This window comes from Colius striatus, chromosome 1, assembly GCF_028858725.1.
Source record: "Colius striatus isolate bColStr4 chromosome 1, bColStr4.1.hap1, whole genome shotgun sequence".
Lineage (NCBI taxonomy): Eukaryota > Metazoa > Chordata > Aves > Coliiformes > Coliidae > Colius > Colius striatus.
Genome location: NC_084759.1, coordinates 152,877,880 through 152,896,098, shown reverse-complemented (window position 1 = coordinate 152,896,098; position 18,219 = coordinate 152,877,880). Strand labels below are relative to the sequence as shown.

General features: G+C 46.4%; 1 protein-coding gene across 1 annotated transcript; it reads left to right on the top strand.

Annotated features, from left to right (window-relative positions):
* Positions 1 to 209: 209 nt before the first annotated feature.
* Positions 210 to 17,723, top strand: CSNK1E (casein kinase 1 epsilon). The gene is made up of 10 exons (XM_010207911.2): positions 210 to 293; positions 6,227 to 6,337; positions 6,500 to 6,648; positions 7,371 to 7,599; positions 13,986 to 14,156; positions 15,656 to 15,804; positions 16,299 to 16,491; positions 16,595 to 16,734; positions 17,083 to 17,148; positions 17,661 to 17,723. Exons 1-9 carry the CDS (start codon positions 218 to 220, stop codon positions 17,113 to 17,115), a joined length of 1,251 nt encoding a protein of 416 aa, XP_010206213.1. The 5' UTR covers positions 210 to 217; the 3' UTR covers positions 17,116 to 17,148; positions 17,661 to 17,723.
* The last annotated feature ends 496 nt before the right edge of the window (positions 17,724 to 18,219 follow it).

Here is an 18,219-nt window from a genome sequence, read left to right as displayed (position 1 = left end):
CTCTAGCATTTCTAGCTTGTGCTGTCCTTGGACATCCAGGAAATGAAGAGAGGTGATAGAGGCTGTGTAGAAGGTGAAGTATTTCAAGATTAAAAACCGTACCCAGCCTCTGGGTGAAGTGGGGAGGTCTCTTCTGTAAGAAGTCTTACATGATTCACTTCCTGTTTCTGCTCTGACGCTGCTCTTTCTGTGCTTCTTTTCTCAGCACAACTTAACCATGGAGCTTCGAGTGGGGAACAAATACCGTCTGGGCAGAAAGATTGGCAGCGGTTCATTTGGAGACATTTACCTAGGTGAGTGTGAGTCTCTGTCCTTCCACCTGCAAGATTGTTTTTCTCAGTGGCATTGTTGTTTTGGGATTGTTTGTCTTTCCTGTTGATATTCGTGGGCACCGTGTAATGTTGGAGGTGGGGGAAGAGAAAAAGAACCTCAAGGAATACTAGGAGTTGCTGCCGGTCTTCTGATGACAGAGAAAGCGGGATGAGCTCAGCTTTGCCTCCCAGATATTGGAGACACAGTGGTGATTGATCAGACTGATTTAGATTTGGACTGTTCGGGGCACATTTGTCATACACCCTGCTCCAGCTCTCTCGCTTCCTTTTCTTGAGCTTAGGAATGTGTGGGTATAAACTCTGCAAGGAGTGGGTGGTGGAAAGGGAGGAGATGGCTGTTCCCTCAGGGTAGAAGGAGTAAAGTTTTTGGAAGACTGGTAGTGGAAGAGATGGTCCAGTACCTGTGAGAGAGATCTGAGACTGGGTGGTGTAAAACAGGTCAAAGAGACTGGCCTAGTTAAAGTCCTGGGGTGCAGATCTGTTAGATCTGTAATGGGAATTAGAGTTAATGTCTAGAATGACCTGAACTGGGAACTCAATAGACAGAGCTCATGAAGTGCTGGGTTTCCTATTACCAAGGCAGGTCACTTGGAGAAGTTCTCCCAAGCCAGCATGCTGGTTCCCTCATACTTTGCATGCTGATGTTTTTATTGGTTCAAACTATGTGGGGCCAGAGACATGAGACTGCCTGATTGATCCCTCCGTGAGAGCTGCTGTGGCTTTACCTGTTCTATAGTTCCCACCACTGCCTGTTTTAGCTATAGTCCTTCAGCAGAGTGGTTGCCTGCTTCCTTCTCGGTGTTTGCACCCTTTGGGTACTTAAGAGGTGGTCGTCATGCGCTCCTCGACTGTTAATTTGCTGAGATGAGTTGTACTTTGCTTCCCAGTATGTCTGTTGCTCCTCACTCTTTGTGCTCCTTCATTTTTTCCCAGTTTGTCCATCTGCTGAGCAGCATGGAGCCTCCACAGCATTCGAGGTGTGGCATTTCCAGTGCCTGGCAGTGAAGGGCTACCCTTGAGTCATCCGTAACGTGATGCCTCTGCATAGACTGCTTTGGGTCTCCTTGGCTTCCCCCATCACCAGCACTGTATCGAGTTGCAGAATTGGCCTTAGCATGCTGTCATATGTATTGTAGGAGGTCTCTTCTAGGTTCTCCAACATCTTCCCATCCTTCCCTGGGTTCTTTTCGTTGAATACCTCTAGTTGAGATTACTTTTCTCCATGTTTGTAAATCACCTTCTGTTTTCTACCTCTGGCTTTTATCTCTACTTCCTTCTTGCTTTATTATTCTCTCTTGATTGCTGTTGACAGCCTCTCTTGATTAAATATCCTGTGGGAATCATCAGTCACAGGCTTTGTTGCCACCTTTATCCAGAGCATGAACAAAGATGATAAATAATGGATCTGGGATCCCAATTCCACCTTGTGCTGCCTTTACTACAGTGTGTGCCTGTATACCATTTGTCTGTGGCCCTCCAGACAGTTTGTGTCTTGGGTGGCAGCACTTTTAATTCCCAAGTGGTAGGGACTGAGGGGTTGATAGCCCAGACACAGCATTTTCCACCTATGCTAGGGCTTGAAGCCTTCCAGACCGTCTGTGGGACAGTATAAATTGTCACAGTCTTCTGAAACATCTGGGGTACACATGGAGAAAAAGAGGTATGGAATGGAAAGACCTGATACTGTCTTCTGCACCATGATACTGTATCGTTCTGCACCACCTAACACGTGATCCACCTGTGCAAAGGAGGGGTATGGAAAACACGCTGTGGTGAAGGGCTTGTGTCTGCCTTGCCTGTAGCTGAGTGCCATAAGAGGCAGAGGAAGCCCCAGTGCCCTAGCATGGTGAGCACAGCAGGATGCCTGCAGCTGCTAAGTTCGACCAAGTTACTTGGATGTGCTATCAAAGTCCTTGTGATGTGCATTGAGTTGCAAGCCAGCGTGTTTTGAAGCAGTGATAGCGAGACTTGTTGGAGCCTGGGTGACTCCCCAGCCTGGAGGGATGGGTCACGTAGTCTCTGAGGGTGCGTCTGAGGGTGCTTGTGCTCACGCTATCCTCTCACGGTCTGCTCTTCACCAGGACTTCTCTCCTAGACCAGATTCATTGTGGTTCTCTCTCTTGAGAATGGTGTGGAGATGGAGCAGGGACAGACAAGCCTTGCCTGTATCTGAAGGCAAGCATAGACTGTGTGGTTTATCCCCAGCTTCACTCTTTTCAGGATGTTAGTAGCTTCTCCCACCCTGTAGCAAATGGGTATTCCATGCTGTGCTCTCTGGGATTTGCTTTTGGATTTTTCTGTGAAAAGAAAGCTTGAATTTCTACTGGACAGACACAAAGAATGGGCTGCTGTTAATCCTCGGCTGGGGCTAAAAGCACAACGCTTTGCTTCTGTGCTCTACCTTGGGAGACAGATGTGCTGGGATGATATTCTTCCTCATGGTAGCTTGGGGAGGTGGGACATGAGATCAGGCTGTGCATGGGCCTTAGCTAACCATTTGCCTCTAAAAATGCTCATTCGGAAGAGCAAAACCCCATTTGCAGAGGAATTGCTGAGACATTTGGGCCATCAGAAGTATTGGCCAAGAGGCAGGGCAGTGTGCTGAATGTGGTGTGAATTTTGGAGCCAGGATGCACCCTGGGATGCATGTCCAGTGAGAGAGTAGCTGGGGAGACAAAGCATGCTGGGACCTGCGCTGGCTGGGGACAGTTCCTGGTGGCAGGCTCCTCCCTTGTTGGGAGGGGAGTGCCTTCCCTTTGTTTCCTGGCCTGTTAACTCTCTCTCGCCCTATCTGACTTCTTCCATCTGTTCCCAGCCCTCCATTCTTCCTGCGCCAAGCTGGCAAAAGGGGGAGCGGGCGGTAGGGAGAGCTGGAGCCCTCTTGTAGCCTGATGTGCAGGGAAGGCAGCATTTATTGTATCAGACATGCAGCAAAGGCTGCCACTCAGAAAAGAGCCTGTTTAGCCGGTGACATCCTCTGTCCCCGGGGCCCTGTTTCAAACAGCTCGTGATGAATGAGTTGAATTTGTGCAGCCCCCACAGTGGAGCGAGACTGGGGGTGGATGTTAGGAGTTATCCCCAATCCTACATACGTCTCTCGAGTGGCTGAAGCTAAGGCAGGCTCTGCCGCATTTGTCTGAAACGTGGTGCTTTTCGGTCTGTAAAGGGAGCAAGGAACTGTTGCTTTTGTACTTGTGTCTTTAAAAAAGGTGGTGGTTAAAGCATGGAACAAAGGATCAGAGAGGCTTCTGCCCTTGGAATTCCCTCCTCGTTTGTGATGGTCTTGATCTGCTCAGATCTCTAGCCAAAAAACGATAGAGGGAGCAACCTGAAGATGTAAGGGAGGTTTGGGGAGGGGGTGAAGCTGAAGTGTGTAGTCGGTGAACCCCTCAGCAAAGAATAGCTCCTCATTAGATCCGATCTGTCCTACTTTTGCTGTTCCAGGCCACAGGGTTGTTTTCTTTCTTTTTTTCTAAGAGACTAATACCTGTGTTTGGACTATGTTGATCATTTGAATGGCATATTCACATTTTGCAGAATCTAGTTTTCTTGATGTTTACCCCTCCTTTCCCTGCTTTACATGCTCACAGATAACACTCCCTGCCTGCAGACAGACAGCATAATACGTGGATGCATCATCATCTTCTTAAACTTAACGCTGGGTAATGGGGAGATGAGAACTCATTCATCTTTCCCCTGTTCGACTTCTAGGGGCAGGGTTCATTCAAAATGCTAATGCCACTCTTGCCGAAAGTCAGCAAGGCTCCTCACTGCTTGTATGTCAACAGATGGATTAGGAGAGGGGAAAATTCCCCCAGGGAACACACAAGGGAGCTGCTGCAGAGGATCTGTAGGAAAGCCTTCACAAAGGCAGAAGAAAGAGAGAGGGGAAGGAAGCGGTCCTATCTCTTTGATGTCCTGAGTGTTTCCATGCTAAATGAGGGCCAGTGATTGAACACTCATTTAAAAGGTAGATACTAGTCCAGGGCCATGTTCTTATTGTGATCTGAGCCCCTTTTCCAACTGTTTTCCTCCTTCACTCTTGATGCTTGTAAGAAGGATCCCATGGTGAAGTGAACATACAGACTTGTTTTGCTGGCCAGCAGTTTTTAAGTGGAAAATGCCAGCAGCTTTCCAAAAGTAACCATTGGACAAATGACTCTACCTCTCAGGATGGCTTTTTCCTTTTCTCTTCTCCTGGATCTTGAGTAACACCCCTTATTAAATTCATCCCATTGCTCCTCCTTTCCCTCCCTCAGAGCACCCTAAATAATTCCTCTCCCTCCTTAGTGTTTACAGCCTTCAAATATTTGCAGACTGTTGTCATGTCCCATTCTTCCTCCCCACCCTTCTTAGTTGTATCTCTTGTCTATGTTACATATTTAGCTCTTTTAATCTTAGTAAATCAATCCCTCTAGGCCCCGATCGTTTTTGTTCCTCTCTTACAAATTCCTAGCAGCTTGTCTGTCTCGACCGGCTCTGTAGTATCTAGATGACGTCTTTTTGCTAGCAGGCAGCTCTTGGCTAACTTTGTGTACAAGCCAGAACTCTTCAACAGGAAACGAATCTCCTTAGAATCTAGGGGGAGAAGAGATCCAGTTGTGTAAACATTTCCTTTTTCTCTTTGGTCCCTGGCTCTGGAGGCAGCGTGTGAAAGCGGGTGGATGGAGAGACCTATGTGCAGCTGTCCTTGTGGACTCTGAAAGCCTTATCACCGGGATCAGGAGGCACAAATTAACCAGACCTACCAAAACTATCTATGGGTTATCGACAAAACGTCACCTTTGACTCCAGTTCATGTTTGGTGTGCATGTTCTGGAGGACTGTGTTTTATGACAGTGTTCGTAAGCCACTCCTGAGCAGAGCTGATCGCTGTTTTGTGTTTGAGTGCAACTTTTAATAGTTCCAGATATGAGGAAGGGTTTGTCTCTGTGTGTGAGGGAGACATGGGAGGGAGAAACAAGTCTTGAGAGTCATTCCCGTGACCTGTGTCCAGATCTTCATTCTTTCCATTTTAGATTGAAGTAAAACATCTGGAATCCTCTCAGCTAGTACAAGATAAAGACCAGCCTGTTCCTCATTTGACAGGGCACTTTGGGACCAGAGTGCTGGCTTTCGTGGCTGGCAGCTCAGGTCTCTTCAGAAAGAAGTGCGTGGGGCAATAGTTTTGTGTCATCATAAACTATCAATACCTTCAACAAAGGCATCTGGGTAGCTTAGTTCAGTACCAGATTCAGTTTATTTCTCCACATTTCTGATTTAGGATATAGCAAATGTTTTTATGTTGGCAAAAGAAAAAGGTATTATTCAAGCCCTCGGGAGAGCAAGAAGCTGGAGACTTGGGAATTGTTCTGTATTGAGCAGGTCAGGGCTGTGGAGAAGCCAGAGGTACCTGGGTATGTTAGCAATGTCTCCTCCCGAACTAATTGGCTCTGTTGAAACGATGTACCTGAGGTAACTAGTAATTTTGCTTGGGAACAGGTACTCCACATCGCTGCCTAGGGGCCTGGCTTGGGTTCAGGGGCTAGATGTATGGTCAGGGATAGCTAAAACTTCCACTCACTTTAGGTGCTGCTAATACATACAGATGACCTCCCAAAGTCTGGAACCTTTTGAGATAACAAGGCAGTCAACATGTTATAGGAACTGTTGTTCTAGCCTGGCTGCAGGATCAGAGATAGTTTCCTGTTCCTGTGCCTTCCTCTGGGCTTATGTTTGCAAATGGCGGTGCTAGAAGCTCTTTATGATGTTGCAGTGGATGAATCTTGTTTCTGTCACAGAGAATAAATTTCAGGGCAAATCTTAAGGTTTTGGCATCTGTATGGGTCTCGTTAAAAGTGTTCTGTTTCAGTGGAAGCTTGCACAATCTTCATTTCGCCCACATTTCTATGCAGGAGCCAATATTGCGACTGGTGAAGAGGTGGCCATCAAACTGGAATGTGTCAAAACCAAGCATCCCCAGCTCCACATTGAAAGCAAGTTCTACAAGATGATGCAGGGAGGAGGTGAGATGGGGAGGAAGGGATGGGGCTGGGGGAGTGGCTGAAGAAGGAAATCATTCTGGAGGGCCTTAGAAAGGAAATGATTTTGTGTTACGTGTGATATTCACAGTGGGGGTTGCAGCAGTTTTCCTCTGTTCTATGGGTTTAATCTCTCTCTTTCCCCAGTGGGTATTCCCTCCATTAAGTGGTGTGGAGCAGAGGGGGACTATAACGTGATGGTGATGGAGCTCTTGGGGCCCAGCCTGGAAGATCTCTTCAACTTCTGTTCCCGCAAATTTAGTCTCAAGACAGTTCTGCTCCTGGCAGACCAGATGGTGAGTTTCCTCCAGAGCACTTGTGCCTACTCTTCTTTTCCATATCTTCTTTTTCTCTTCATATTTTCTCTTTTTTCCTCCCTCTCATACCCTCTGCTCAAGAACTGCTATATCCCAGGCTGGTTTTTTTTTTTTTTCAGTTAGCAGCAAGCAGCTGCCAGGTTTCTATTTCTCCATGAAGCTGGGAGCCTAGAACCTAGGCACCGATGGCTTTTCTTGATCTCAAGGCTTCCTTCTTTTCCATGCTGCTCACCCTGTATTAGTGTTACATTTTGTCTGTGTGATGAATGTCTGACATAGTTACCTATCTCAACTCAAGTTGCCTGTGGCCTGGGTTTAAGACCTTTTGCTGTTCTGGGCCATCTCCTTTCCCATCCTGGCTGAGCTTGAAAGTTGACTGGTGTCAGTGCTGAAGCTCAAAGTTTTGGTCCATATGAACTTACTTCCAACCCTTCCTTGTACTAATGGTGACCTCCCCTGATGGAGGACTGGGCTGGCGTGCAGGATGGAATTCCATCTCCAGATCCTCCTGCTTCCAGAGGGTGTCTCTTTCCTTGTCTCTCATCTCTGATATTCTCTGCAAAATGTCCCTTTTCTCTGCTTTGACAGGCCAGTGTCCTGGACAGGGTACCATTTCTTTTTTTAACAGATGCAGTTATGATAAGTTACCTTCTCACTTGTGTTGTTATTTATTGATGTATTTGTTCATTTCCCCTCTCCAGATCAGCCGTATTGAGTACATTCATTCCAAGAACTTCATCCACCGGGATGTGAAGCCAGACAACTTCCTTATGGGCCTTGGCAAAAAAGGCAACCTAGTATACATCATCGATTTTGGTTTGGCCAAGAAGTACCGAGATGCCCGGACCCACCAGCACATCCCTTACCGGGAAAACAAGAACCTGACTGGCACAGCCCGTTACGCCTCTATCAACACCCACCTGGGAATTGGTGAGCCCACTGTTGACCCTTGACGGGGCTCTCCAAGGGATGTAGTGTGTCCCCAGAAAGAGGGTGTTGGGTTCTGTGCCTGTCTCTGCTGCTGACCTGTTCTGAGGTGGTGGGTAAATAACTGTTAAACCTGTGTAACCTCACCTGCTCTTTGATGTTCTGAGCTCCTGAATCGTCTACTGATGTGTGGGGCCCTATTTCAACAGCAAGACTGTACCCTCCCTGACTTTACTGATCCTAACTCTGCCTTGTGTGATGTTGAATCTCATTCTCTGGGGATGTTCAAAACCCACCTGGATGAGTTCCTGTGTGACCTACTCTAGATGGTCCTGCAGGGAGGTTGGACTAGATGATCTTTCGATGTTTCTTCCAACCCTTAAGTTTCATTCTGTGATTCTGTATGTGAGAAATGTTTGCAGGCACTGAGCCTTTAGGGATATGTGCGATTGAAACCTCTCTTGTAGACTCCTGAGTGCCTTAATCAATGATTGCTCTGTAGTTGTCAGAGCTGAACGATACAGGCCCACTGCAATATGATAATACTTCTGTTACCCAGTGCTGAGGATGGGGACACAATGTGCTTGAAGCTGCGGGGAGGCTTCTCCAGATTTTGTCCTTGAGTATTGGTCATCATGGATGGCCAATATGTGTGTGTCTATGAACCACACTGTTCCATTCATCACAGGGAGATGGAGGCAGCTTTAAGTTGGCAGGGCTCTGCCCTTAAGTGTCCATGGCAAGCACTGTGGGAATAAAACTAGACTGGGAAAGAGTACTGAGAGTTCAAGTCTTAGACTGGTGATGGTGGTCATCCTAAGTTTCGTGAAAACCTTGTGCAGATTAGTACCCACTGCACGTGAGTCTCTTGAAGTCACCCTTCCTCTCTTTCTGGGACTGCGCTGCTGATGCACAATATCTGGTTGCTGTGAGGAACAGAGGTGAAAACCTCTTGCAATTTTCTCTTCCGATCCCTGATCAGATACTTCTCTTTGGTTGTGTGGCCTTTTTCCACAGCTTGGGCTAAACTGTCTGTCCATAGTATGACAGTTTTGTAGTTACTGTGGAGTCTGTTCTGAGTAGGCTGACTCAGTTCTGCTAGTGGCTGGCAAATCTGAAGAACAGAAACACTGAAGCTTCCTACCTGTGGGCCCAGGAAAGTAGCTCCTGGACTTGCAGCTCAGTTTATATATCTGGGAGAACTTATTCTGAAATCTGTAAGCTGAGAATTTGAAATTCAGAGCAAGGAACTCAAACCTTTTAAACAAACAGCTTCTGCAGGATTTCATGTTCTCATTCATTCTAGGGAAAGCTTTTCCCCTCTTGCAGATTGATTTCTCAGAAATCTGAAGTCAAGAATTCACCTGCAGAAAATAAAGCAGTTTCTCACTGTATTCCTTGCTTAATACTATATAATGGCAGACTGAAAATGCTTTATTTATATCTAAATGGGGTGTGTTGTGTGTTGAGAGTGGGTTGTGATCTCCTGACCTCTTCCACGTAGTAAAAATAGTTCTCATAGAAGACCAGCTCGGAAAGTTCTGTATTTTGGCTTGACCTGCTTATATATAACTGACTCTCCATTGAATTCTCAGTCAGGATTTCTACAGCCATGGTAACTGCCACAAGGAGACATGCACAAAATTATTCTCACTACTATGGCTGTCGATTATTTTGTGTGTGCTTGCTCTGCCTGAACTGATCACGAGAGGCTGAATGTCTGCTTGTGGGGTTGTTTGGGTTTTTTTGAGGGGCTTTTTATTATTCGTCCCACCCCAACTTGGCTCTTTCCTACTGGTGCTTGGCTTGTGTATGAGGATGAACAAACAATTAACACTAATCCAAGGGCAAACTGCATATGCCATCGATCTGAGCACAGCTGTCACTCTTTTCATGCCCTTTGCTTCAGGGAAGTCTGGGTGTGAGTTACTCTGTGCAACAGGTCTTGGGTGTATTATCTCCATGTTGCAGATAGTTGCCCTGAATGGCTTAAAGGTTACATAGCTTGCCTGGAGGAAAGGGGATGGGGATGTCAGGGCTGCAGCCAGTTCCTGTTTCTCAAGCCCTTGCCACAGGGTATATGACAGACAATCTTTGTGAGTTAGCAGCACTACCATGGGAACCATCACTCTGAATTTTTACTCTTCAGAAACTAAATTCTCTGTCTTAATGTTACGTTGATGAGGTTTAAGGAGAGGGAAGGAACCAGGTGCCAAGGTATTCATGTGACAGGGATAGCAAATCAACTAAATGCTTTTATTTCAATATGCTAGCTAAGGGGTGGGCATTCCAATGTCTGGAGGAAACACATTCTTTTCCAGTTGATGGGGTGCAAAAGTAAGAGGCGAGATCAGGGAGGGTTTCCACAGCTGGAGACTTGCTGGTGGGGGAGTCACTGGACTGTGCAGGCTTTGCTTCACGCATTCCAGTCAATTTTCACATGCTCTGGGGATGAGAGTCCCTCGCACCCTCTGGAGCTTGTAAAGTCTGAAATAGATGCCCAGGGGTGCCCAGGAGACAGTCTTGGAAGAAGCCTGGTGAGCTCTGTCTGGATTACAGAAGACTGGGGTCAGTTCCTCCCCAAACATGTATCATACATGGCATCAGTGTAGGCTGTGCATAAAGTTCTGCTTGTCTTGACCTCCGTCACCCATTCCAGATTTTCATGTGTTTTTTAAAGGCTGTTGCCATGCAGTGGGGAGAGAAAGGGGAAGTGTAGTCCCTGCATGTGCAAAATCAGATCTGAGTATGTAGTCGGGAAAACATTGCTTGTTTAAGACTGTTTGCAGCTGGGCTGGCCTCAGTGAAGACAGCTGATATCTAGGGAGTCATGCATGGGAATAACATTACTTTGGATAGGATCGAGGCAGAGGAAAGAGCTGTCCTTGGGGACCAGGAGGCACTTTACACTGCAAAGAAACAAGTTTGATCACGATCCTTGCATCCAAGACAACCAATCCTCAGTCTCTTGTCTTTGCCCAAGCATGCCTTCCCCAGGTAACTCACCCTTCTGCTACTCACCCCTGAGTCAGCAGCTCCTTCTGAGGACCTTGTTTTGGGAAGGAAGCGAGGGTGTGGGCTGGCTGGGAGCCTCCCTGGGAGTGGGAGGGAACTGGCACTAGATAGCTTGCAGAGTGGGCACCTTGTGTTGTTAGGGAAAGTGACATTGTGTTTTATGTTGGAAGGGATTTTATGAGTTAGGGAGGAAAGGGTAAGTGTCTTAGAAGAGTAGCAGTCCCTCATCTATTGTAGGAGAGTTGAGAAGCTGAAATAAAATGAAGAGAGGAAGCATGATGTGGTGTCACAGGTCATGACTATAATCTTGCTTCTGGACTGACTTGTCCTAGGCACACATTCGCTTGTGTTTCTCTTTACAGTTTGAGAAGAGAAAGTCAGATCTCTTGCATACTGCAAGAGTTGGACAACAATTGTCAAGCCTATAAAAGTGGAAAGGAGTGATGTTAAACAATGTTTCTCTAGTGTGTGGAGGTGAACTTTTTTTCCTAGCTAATAGGTGTCTAATGTTACCTAGTATCTTCTAGCTGTTGGTATATGAGGCCAGGCAAAAAAGAAATTAACCAGAGCTTGGGAATGTGTAATAGTAACTGAAGGTGAAACAAAGAAATCAGACACAGGAACTGCTGTTTCTTCATGGTCATCCACCCTGTAATTCAGGATCTTGTAGTTGGGGTTACATGTGAAAGAGAGCTACAATGTTTTGAGGTAGCTTGACAGCTGTGACCCATCATGCTGGTGCTCCAGTCTCCCCATGAATTTGTAGCTCACTGAAATTAAGTGGTCTGCAGTGACCACACATACCTGAGAAATTATACTTCGGGAACATTTATCATTCAGCATTTCAATAACTGAATGTCCTACTTACAGTTATTTTTCCTTTATCTTATTGCTGTGTTAAGGCACGTTTGCATGCATGTAATGACTGCCGGTGAGCTGCCCACTTTGGTTTTGTAAGCCCTCTCCTTGGCTCCACTAAGGACATGTAGCATTCCCCACTGACTTCAGTCTCCATAACCTCAAGTCTCTAATTCTGGCCTTCCCCAAATCACATGTGTCTAGACAGACATTCGCAGAATGTCTCCTGTCACTCTGGATGGGGTCAGTGGACGTGTTCAGAGCTGCTGTGCTCCACACAAGTGGAGATGTATGGTCCAGTCTACCTTAAGCAGTCTGGACTTCAAGAAAGGTTTCTGAGGCAAGATCCTGATTTATTTCTAACAGGCTGATTTGTCCATTCAATATGTTTTTCTGGCTCCTGTCCTGCCTTTCCCTATTCCTCAGAGAGACACTTTCATGCTCCAGACAGGAAACCCACAGTTACAGACTTTAAAGCTACAACATGAATAAGTCAAGGGCTGACAAATTGCAGGACTGAGGTTACCTTCATTAGCTGTGCTTTCAGACCCTGGATGTGCATTCTGACTCCCATTTCCACAGGCCTTCTGTCTCAGGATGTAGGTCATTATCAAATATTGTTTAGTTTTATTTATTTGGGATGCATGGTGTGTAATTGCAGCCCTTTGACAGTACATGTATCCCAACCTTAGGCTAAATGCAAAACTATGAGTTTATTTTTCCCTCTCCCTTCATAGTATCTAAGCATCTTCCAGTCAGTCAAGTAGTTATCTTTGGCAGCAGCCTGATAAGGTCAGGAAGTATCAGCCCCTTTAAAGTGGGCAACTTGAGGCAGTAAGTTAGTGAGGTCAAAAAATGCTGTTATTTCTGCATGTTCCAAGTAAGACACTTTGGAGATCTGCATGTCTGCTTTCTCTCCTACTTCTGTTTTGGAACAAGGTGTTTCTCCAGCATTTCATGTGCTTTGAACCAAAGACTCTCTCTTCTCAGTTATGATGGCACCTTCCTTTTCTTCTGCAACCACGGTGCTTTCTTTTTTTTTTTTTTTGTCCCTAGTATTTTTTATTTGCTAAGCCTCCTAGTCCTCAAAAACACTAGGAGGTTGTGAGAGGCATGCAGGGGAAGAAAAGTGACCCATAGTGACCCACAGCTTGTGTCAGTACACCTGGACATCTAGATCTATGACCTGCTACAGCTACTCCTTCATCAGGGTTCAGTTAAGCCAGCAGTGTAAGGTGTAATAATCTACCAGCCTTTGGATGAGGCAGGTGGTAGCATGTAACTGATGCTGAGAATTAATCCACAGACCAATATATAATCTGCAGCATTTTCTAGGATGTGGCACTGAATCCAACAAAATGTGTTGTGGTAGTGAATGAATCTAATAGATGAATCTCTTTAGTCTTCCACCCCTGTGTTCTCCCTCAAGCCATATTTTTGCACCTCTGTTATCTATGTGAGTTGTTATTCTCCTCAAGATGTAAAGTACTTTCTTCATAGTGTGTGTTTTATTGGAGAGGAACAGGGGCAAGAGGTTCTGGCAAAATTTATAGTTTAATTTGTAAGTGTGTTGTAGTAGGTGGGAGGAGTTTCACAAGCTAACCAGTCAATGTTTTCCGTTTCTGAGGTTCTGCATCAACTCCATCTTGAACAAACTTGCAACTAAAAATGGCAGAGAGCAAGTTTAACGTGGAGTGATTTTATTTGGGAAACTTGTTGGGTTTTTTTTGGTCGTTGTTTGTAAATAAGCTTCTAGAAGTGGGCTCTTAGAATGGCATACTGAGGACAACCTTTGCTCTCAGTAGGTTTGGCTGTGATGTCAGTTACATAGTCATTCTTCATTTGGAGGGGAATCTTTTGTTCAAATTATTCATGCCTCTTTCCTCCACAGCTTCAAGTATGCCACCAATCCGGAAATCCACAGTATTACACGCTAGGCTTCTCTAAAACTATCAACAAAGTTGTTTACCACAAGAAGGGGTCGCTAGTTACTCGGTTCTGCCCTGTGTAAAGAAAGAATAACAGTGGGTTAATTAGAAGATGTGTTTGAAAGGGTTGCATTGGGCTTAACATCTGTTAGCTTTGTCTTTCCGTGACTACCTCTGCTATGACTAATTGCCAGGGTGAAGTATCATCCTGGGTGGAGAAGTGGAGGTGCCTTTCCTCTGAGACTGGGAAGAGCAAAGTAGGCAGTGTCACTGCAGCACTTCTTGTACAAGCCTTAATTCACACAAGAATTCAACAGCTCAAGTGAGGAGGTAGTCAGAGTAATTATTCATTTATGAAGTGGGTTGGGCTGTATAAGGAGAGAAACACAAACTCTTGCAGCATGAGCATCCCCACAGGAATCTGTACTGGAATGCCTCTTACAAGTTTGTCTATCCATAGAAATCTACTAAAAGAAGAGAGGAGGGTGGTTGTTTCTTTCGTTCTGTATTCACCTCCAAAGCTGTACGATTGCCAAAGCAATTTTGGTCACTGCTCACTCCTTGCCCCTTTGTAACTTCTCCCTGCAGAACAAAGTCGCCGTGATGACCTGGAGAGCCTGGGCTATGTGCTCATGTATTTCAACCTGGGCTCACTGCCCTGGCAGGGCCTCAAGGCTGCCACCAAGCGCCAAAAGTATGAGAGGATCAGTGAGAAAAAGATGTCAACGCCCATTGAGGTGCTCTGCAAAGGATACCCTTGTAAGTGCTCTCTGTCTTGATGGCTGTCTTGTCTGGTGCATGGCTTGCTCTCCTGCTGCAACCCCATGGAGTCTTGAGTCTTGAATGGTAATGCCCAGTACCTCCAGACAAGGTTGTGCTGCTGACACCAGTGATGAGAAGGATAAGAGACGGGTGGTGATACAGTTCTGGTTCAGAAGTGGGAAACATAGATGTTTTTGTGGAGAGTCAAGCCTTCTGTTACTAAGGACATGATAGTGCTGAGAGGGATCTTCAGGGACTTAGAAACAGCCTGGTGAGGTGAGAAGGTGCGCCAGTGACCCCCCCGCGTTATTCTGAGTAATGAGGATGAGGGTTCACTGTGCTGAATCCCAGGAATAACCAGACAATGAAGTGACAAATGCAGTTCTTTGTAGGTAAACATGGAATACTGTAGGTGAGGGGAGAGTAGAAGGCTTGATCTTCACATCACGTGCAGAATATGCAGGCTCTGAGCTGACTAGTGCCACTTGCCAATGAGCTATTGCAGTTACAACAGATGGTTCTGTGAAAGCACAAACTTTGTGATTGGTGAAGAAGCCCAATCAGTGTACATAAACCCATGGCCCACTTGCAACTCAGGCCCATCTCACAATTTCAGAAAAGAACTGGAAAAAGTTCCAGTAGAACTGGAAGAAGGTCCAGGAAAGGCCAGAGGGTGATCAGAGGTGAGGGGATTTCTATATAAGCAATGAGTTTGCTGGAACATGGAAAAGAGGTGGTTAGAGAGATGATGAAAGGCTATGCTCTCTTTATGCTCCTGGAAGTTTGGATACGAGCTGATTATTTGAGAGCCCCAGTTCTTGTATGGGAAGAGAAACAAAGCTTGTTCCTGGTAGCTTCAGAACAAAATGATGTGAGGGTTCACAGAGCTATGACATCTGTAGAACTGCTTCACAGAAGATGTGGTGGATATTTAGAGAGTTCAAGGAGAGATTGGACAACTATGTGAAAGAGAGATCTACCGAGGCTTACCAAATAATTAGAAACCACATCCAGATCAGGAAGTTCACTGAACTCAGAGTAGGAGGAAGCTGGATAATGTCACTGGAAGCGTCAGACATGCTTTCCCCAGTCTTTCTCCTCTGTAGCTGTCTACTTCTGGTCACTGCTTAAGACAGTTTACTGAACTAGGATCCTCTTGCCCAAGCTGAGCTTCTCAAAGCTTACTTTTACCTGTTCTTTAAGACCTGCATTCTTCAGCAAGCTTTGTGGCTTACTACCTCTTACTATCTTCTCCTTTTCTGGAGAAGCATACAGGAGAAAGAAAGATGTGTGAGCATTTCCTCTGGTAAAAATAAGGCTGGGCTCTTCTTGGTGGCCAAAGCACTGCAGCCAGCAGGCTCTGTTTTCATTATACAGTGCTATGTTTGCACTGTCCTAGTCCAGCATACTGCTGCTGAAAGGCTGTGACAGCTCCACAGTGGGACCGGGGGTGCTTGGATGATGTCCAACAACCAACTGTTCTCCATTCCCTCCAGCTGAGTTCTCAACATACCTCAACTTCTGCCGCTCGCTGAGGTTTGATGATAAACCTGACTACTCGTACCTGCGGCAGCTCTTCCGCAACCTCTTCCACCGCCAAGGCTTCTCCTACGACTACGTCTTTGACTGGAACATGCTTAAATTTGTAAGTGTGTGTGACGAAAGGGTTGGAGGAACAGGGGTTGATTTCTGCCCTGGAGGTGGGGGAAGAAAATTGGAAATTGCCTGCCATTTGTAATTACCCTTGTTGAGCAACTTGAGAAAAGGGACCAAGTGGAATGAAAAGAGGCAAGAGTTGTTGGGTGGTGCTAACTGGGGATATAGCTACTGTTGTATTAATATCTCCAGAGTATGTGTATCAATAGATCTATAGCTAGAGGTATATAGACATAATTTTTTCAGGAGGGAACTATATTTGGAGGTGACACAGATGTGGATTATGGTTGTTATGACCATATGCTTTCTTCCCTGTTTCTTTATGGAGCAGAATGAGGCCCTTTGTGTGGATTAGAAGACGGTGACTGGAAAATGTGTTTTGGGGATGGAGCTCTGTGTTCCTGACATGATAGAGCGCTGTGTGCTTTCTGTCTGGGGCTGCCTCACATCTGTGTGTGGTGTGGTGGTTTCTCTCCTCCTCAGGGAGCAGCCCGGAACCCCGAGGATATGGATCGGGAGCGGCGAGAGCATGAGCGAGAAGAGAGGATGGGGCAACTCCGGGGTTCAGCCACACGAGCGCTGCCCCCTGGCCCTCCCGCTGGAGCCACTGCCAACCGTCTTCGCAATGTCACTGAGCCCATGGCCTCCACCCCCACCTCCCGAATCCAACAGTCTGGTGAGTGGAGTGGGAGAGCTGGGGGGAGAGTCCAACTCGCTATTGGCCAAAAACCAGCACTACTGTCTGATAACTCTCACTTTATGCTTTTCTGCCCCAACAGGAAACACATCCCCCAGAGCAATCTCGAGAGTGGACAGGGAGCGGAAGGTCAGCATGAGGTTACACCGAGGAGCTCCTGCCAACGTCTCCTCATCTGACCTCACAGGGCGGCAAGAAGTGTCACGGATTTCAGCATCACAGGTGAGCTTTGTGGCCTTGGCCTGAGTGTCTCAGAAGGACTGAGGGCCTCATATTAACTCTTATCTGATTTCCTGGAGCTGATGTGAGCTTAAGGCACCTAGTATGCTGAGGGGAGTGGTATCAAGTTGCACCTTCACTCCTCAGTTGCATATTTTCTGGAGGCCGTGCTCAGTACTGTTGTCTTAGCCCTGCTTGCTTGGAATAAGCCTTCATCCGATTGTCTCCTAGACCACAGAGAAGTGGAACAGTAAACTCTTGGAAGGGAGAATGTCGTGCAGTCTCTCTGTTCTGGCATCCTTTGTGCCTTTTCCTCTCCATCCCTTACCTTCTCTTCCTTTTCTCTTTTAGACAAGTGTGCCATTTGATCACCTTGGGAAGTGAGGAGAGATTGCCACTGGACCAGTGTTTGCTTAGGTAAGCCTAGGATCCCCTGAGGAGGAAATGGCTGGCAAAAGGGATTAAGTTGAGGCTTTGATGTTGCTGGGGGCAGGGGGGGAGGATTGGTACATTTCCTTTGCCTTACTTTGAGCTGGTTTTTGGCTTCAGAAGGTAGAGAAAGATTGGCTGCCAAAACCTTGAAGGGATAGTTTATCTTGAGTGCTGAAGGTAGCTTTTATTTCTTCAGGAAGGCAGGGAGAAGGTGCTGAGCTGGGGAGCCATTTCATTGGTTCCTAATGAATGCTTTGCTGGCAGCCTGATAGCTTTGGGGAAGTGGGTGTTGGGCATGTAGTGAAATGTGCGAGACTTTGCACAGCTAGCAAGAGCCTCTTGTAGAGGAAACAATGGTAGCTAGACAAGGTAACTCTGAGGGGTGGCAGGAGTGTAGAAGAAAGGACTGATTTACGTTGGAGTTGGGAGTGCTGGGAAGAGCCTTTTCTCCTAACATCTCTTCCTTTTTTTTTTTCTCTCTCAATTTATCTTTCTAGTGTCTTCACTGTATTTTTCTTTTAAAAAACAAATAAAAACCACAAAAAACTTAAAAAAAAAAAGAGACAAACAACAAAAAAAGAACCCGACAGAATTTCTTTTTTGCCAATGCCGAGGAGTGGAGCCGTGCAGAGCCGAGCCGTGCCGTGCCCCCCGTGCTGGCACCAGCCGCTGCCGACAGACAGGGCTGCCGCGGCCCCCAGCGCCTCCGAGAAGCTGCTGCGGCAGGAGCCGTGTGGGAACACCTCCGCTGCCCCCCCAGCCGCACCCCGGCCCTGCCGCTGCCCACGCTTCCCTCTCCTGGCTCTCTGCTCCTGCTTTTTGGGTTTTTTTTTCCACTTTCTTTTCTTCTTGGTTATCTTCTGCTTTATTATTTTTCTTAATTATCATTTTCAACTCGTATGGTTTCTAGCCATACAGATTGTAACTTTGCTCTCCTTTTTTTCCTGAGGGCAGGGGATGGTGGGGAGGTGCGTGTGGGGTTTATTTTTTGCTTGTTTTTTTGTTTGGTTGGTTGTCGGGGTTTTTTTTTCAGGAGCCTTGTGGGCCAGGAGGGAA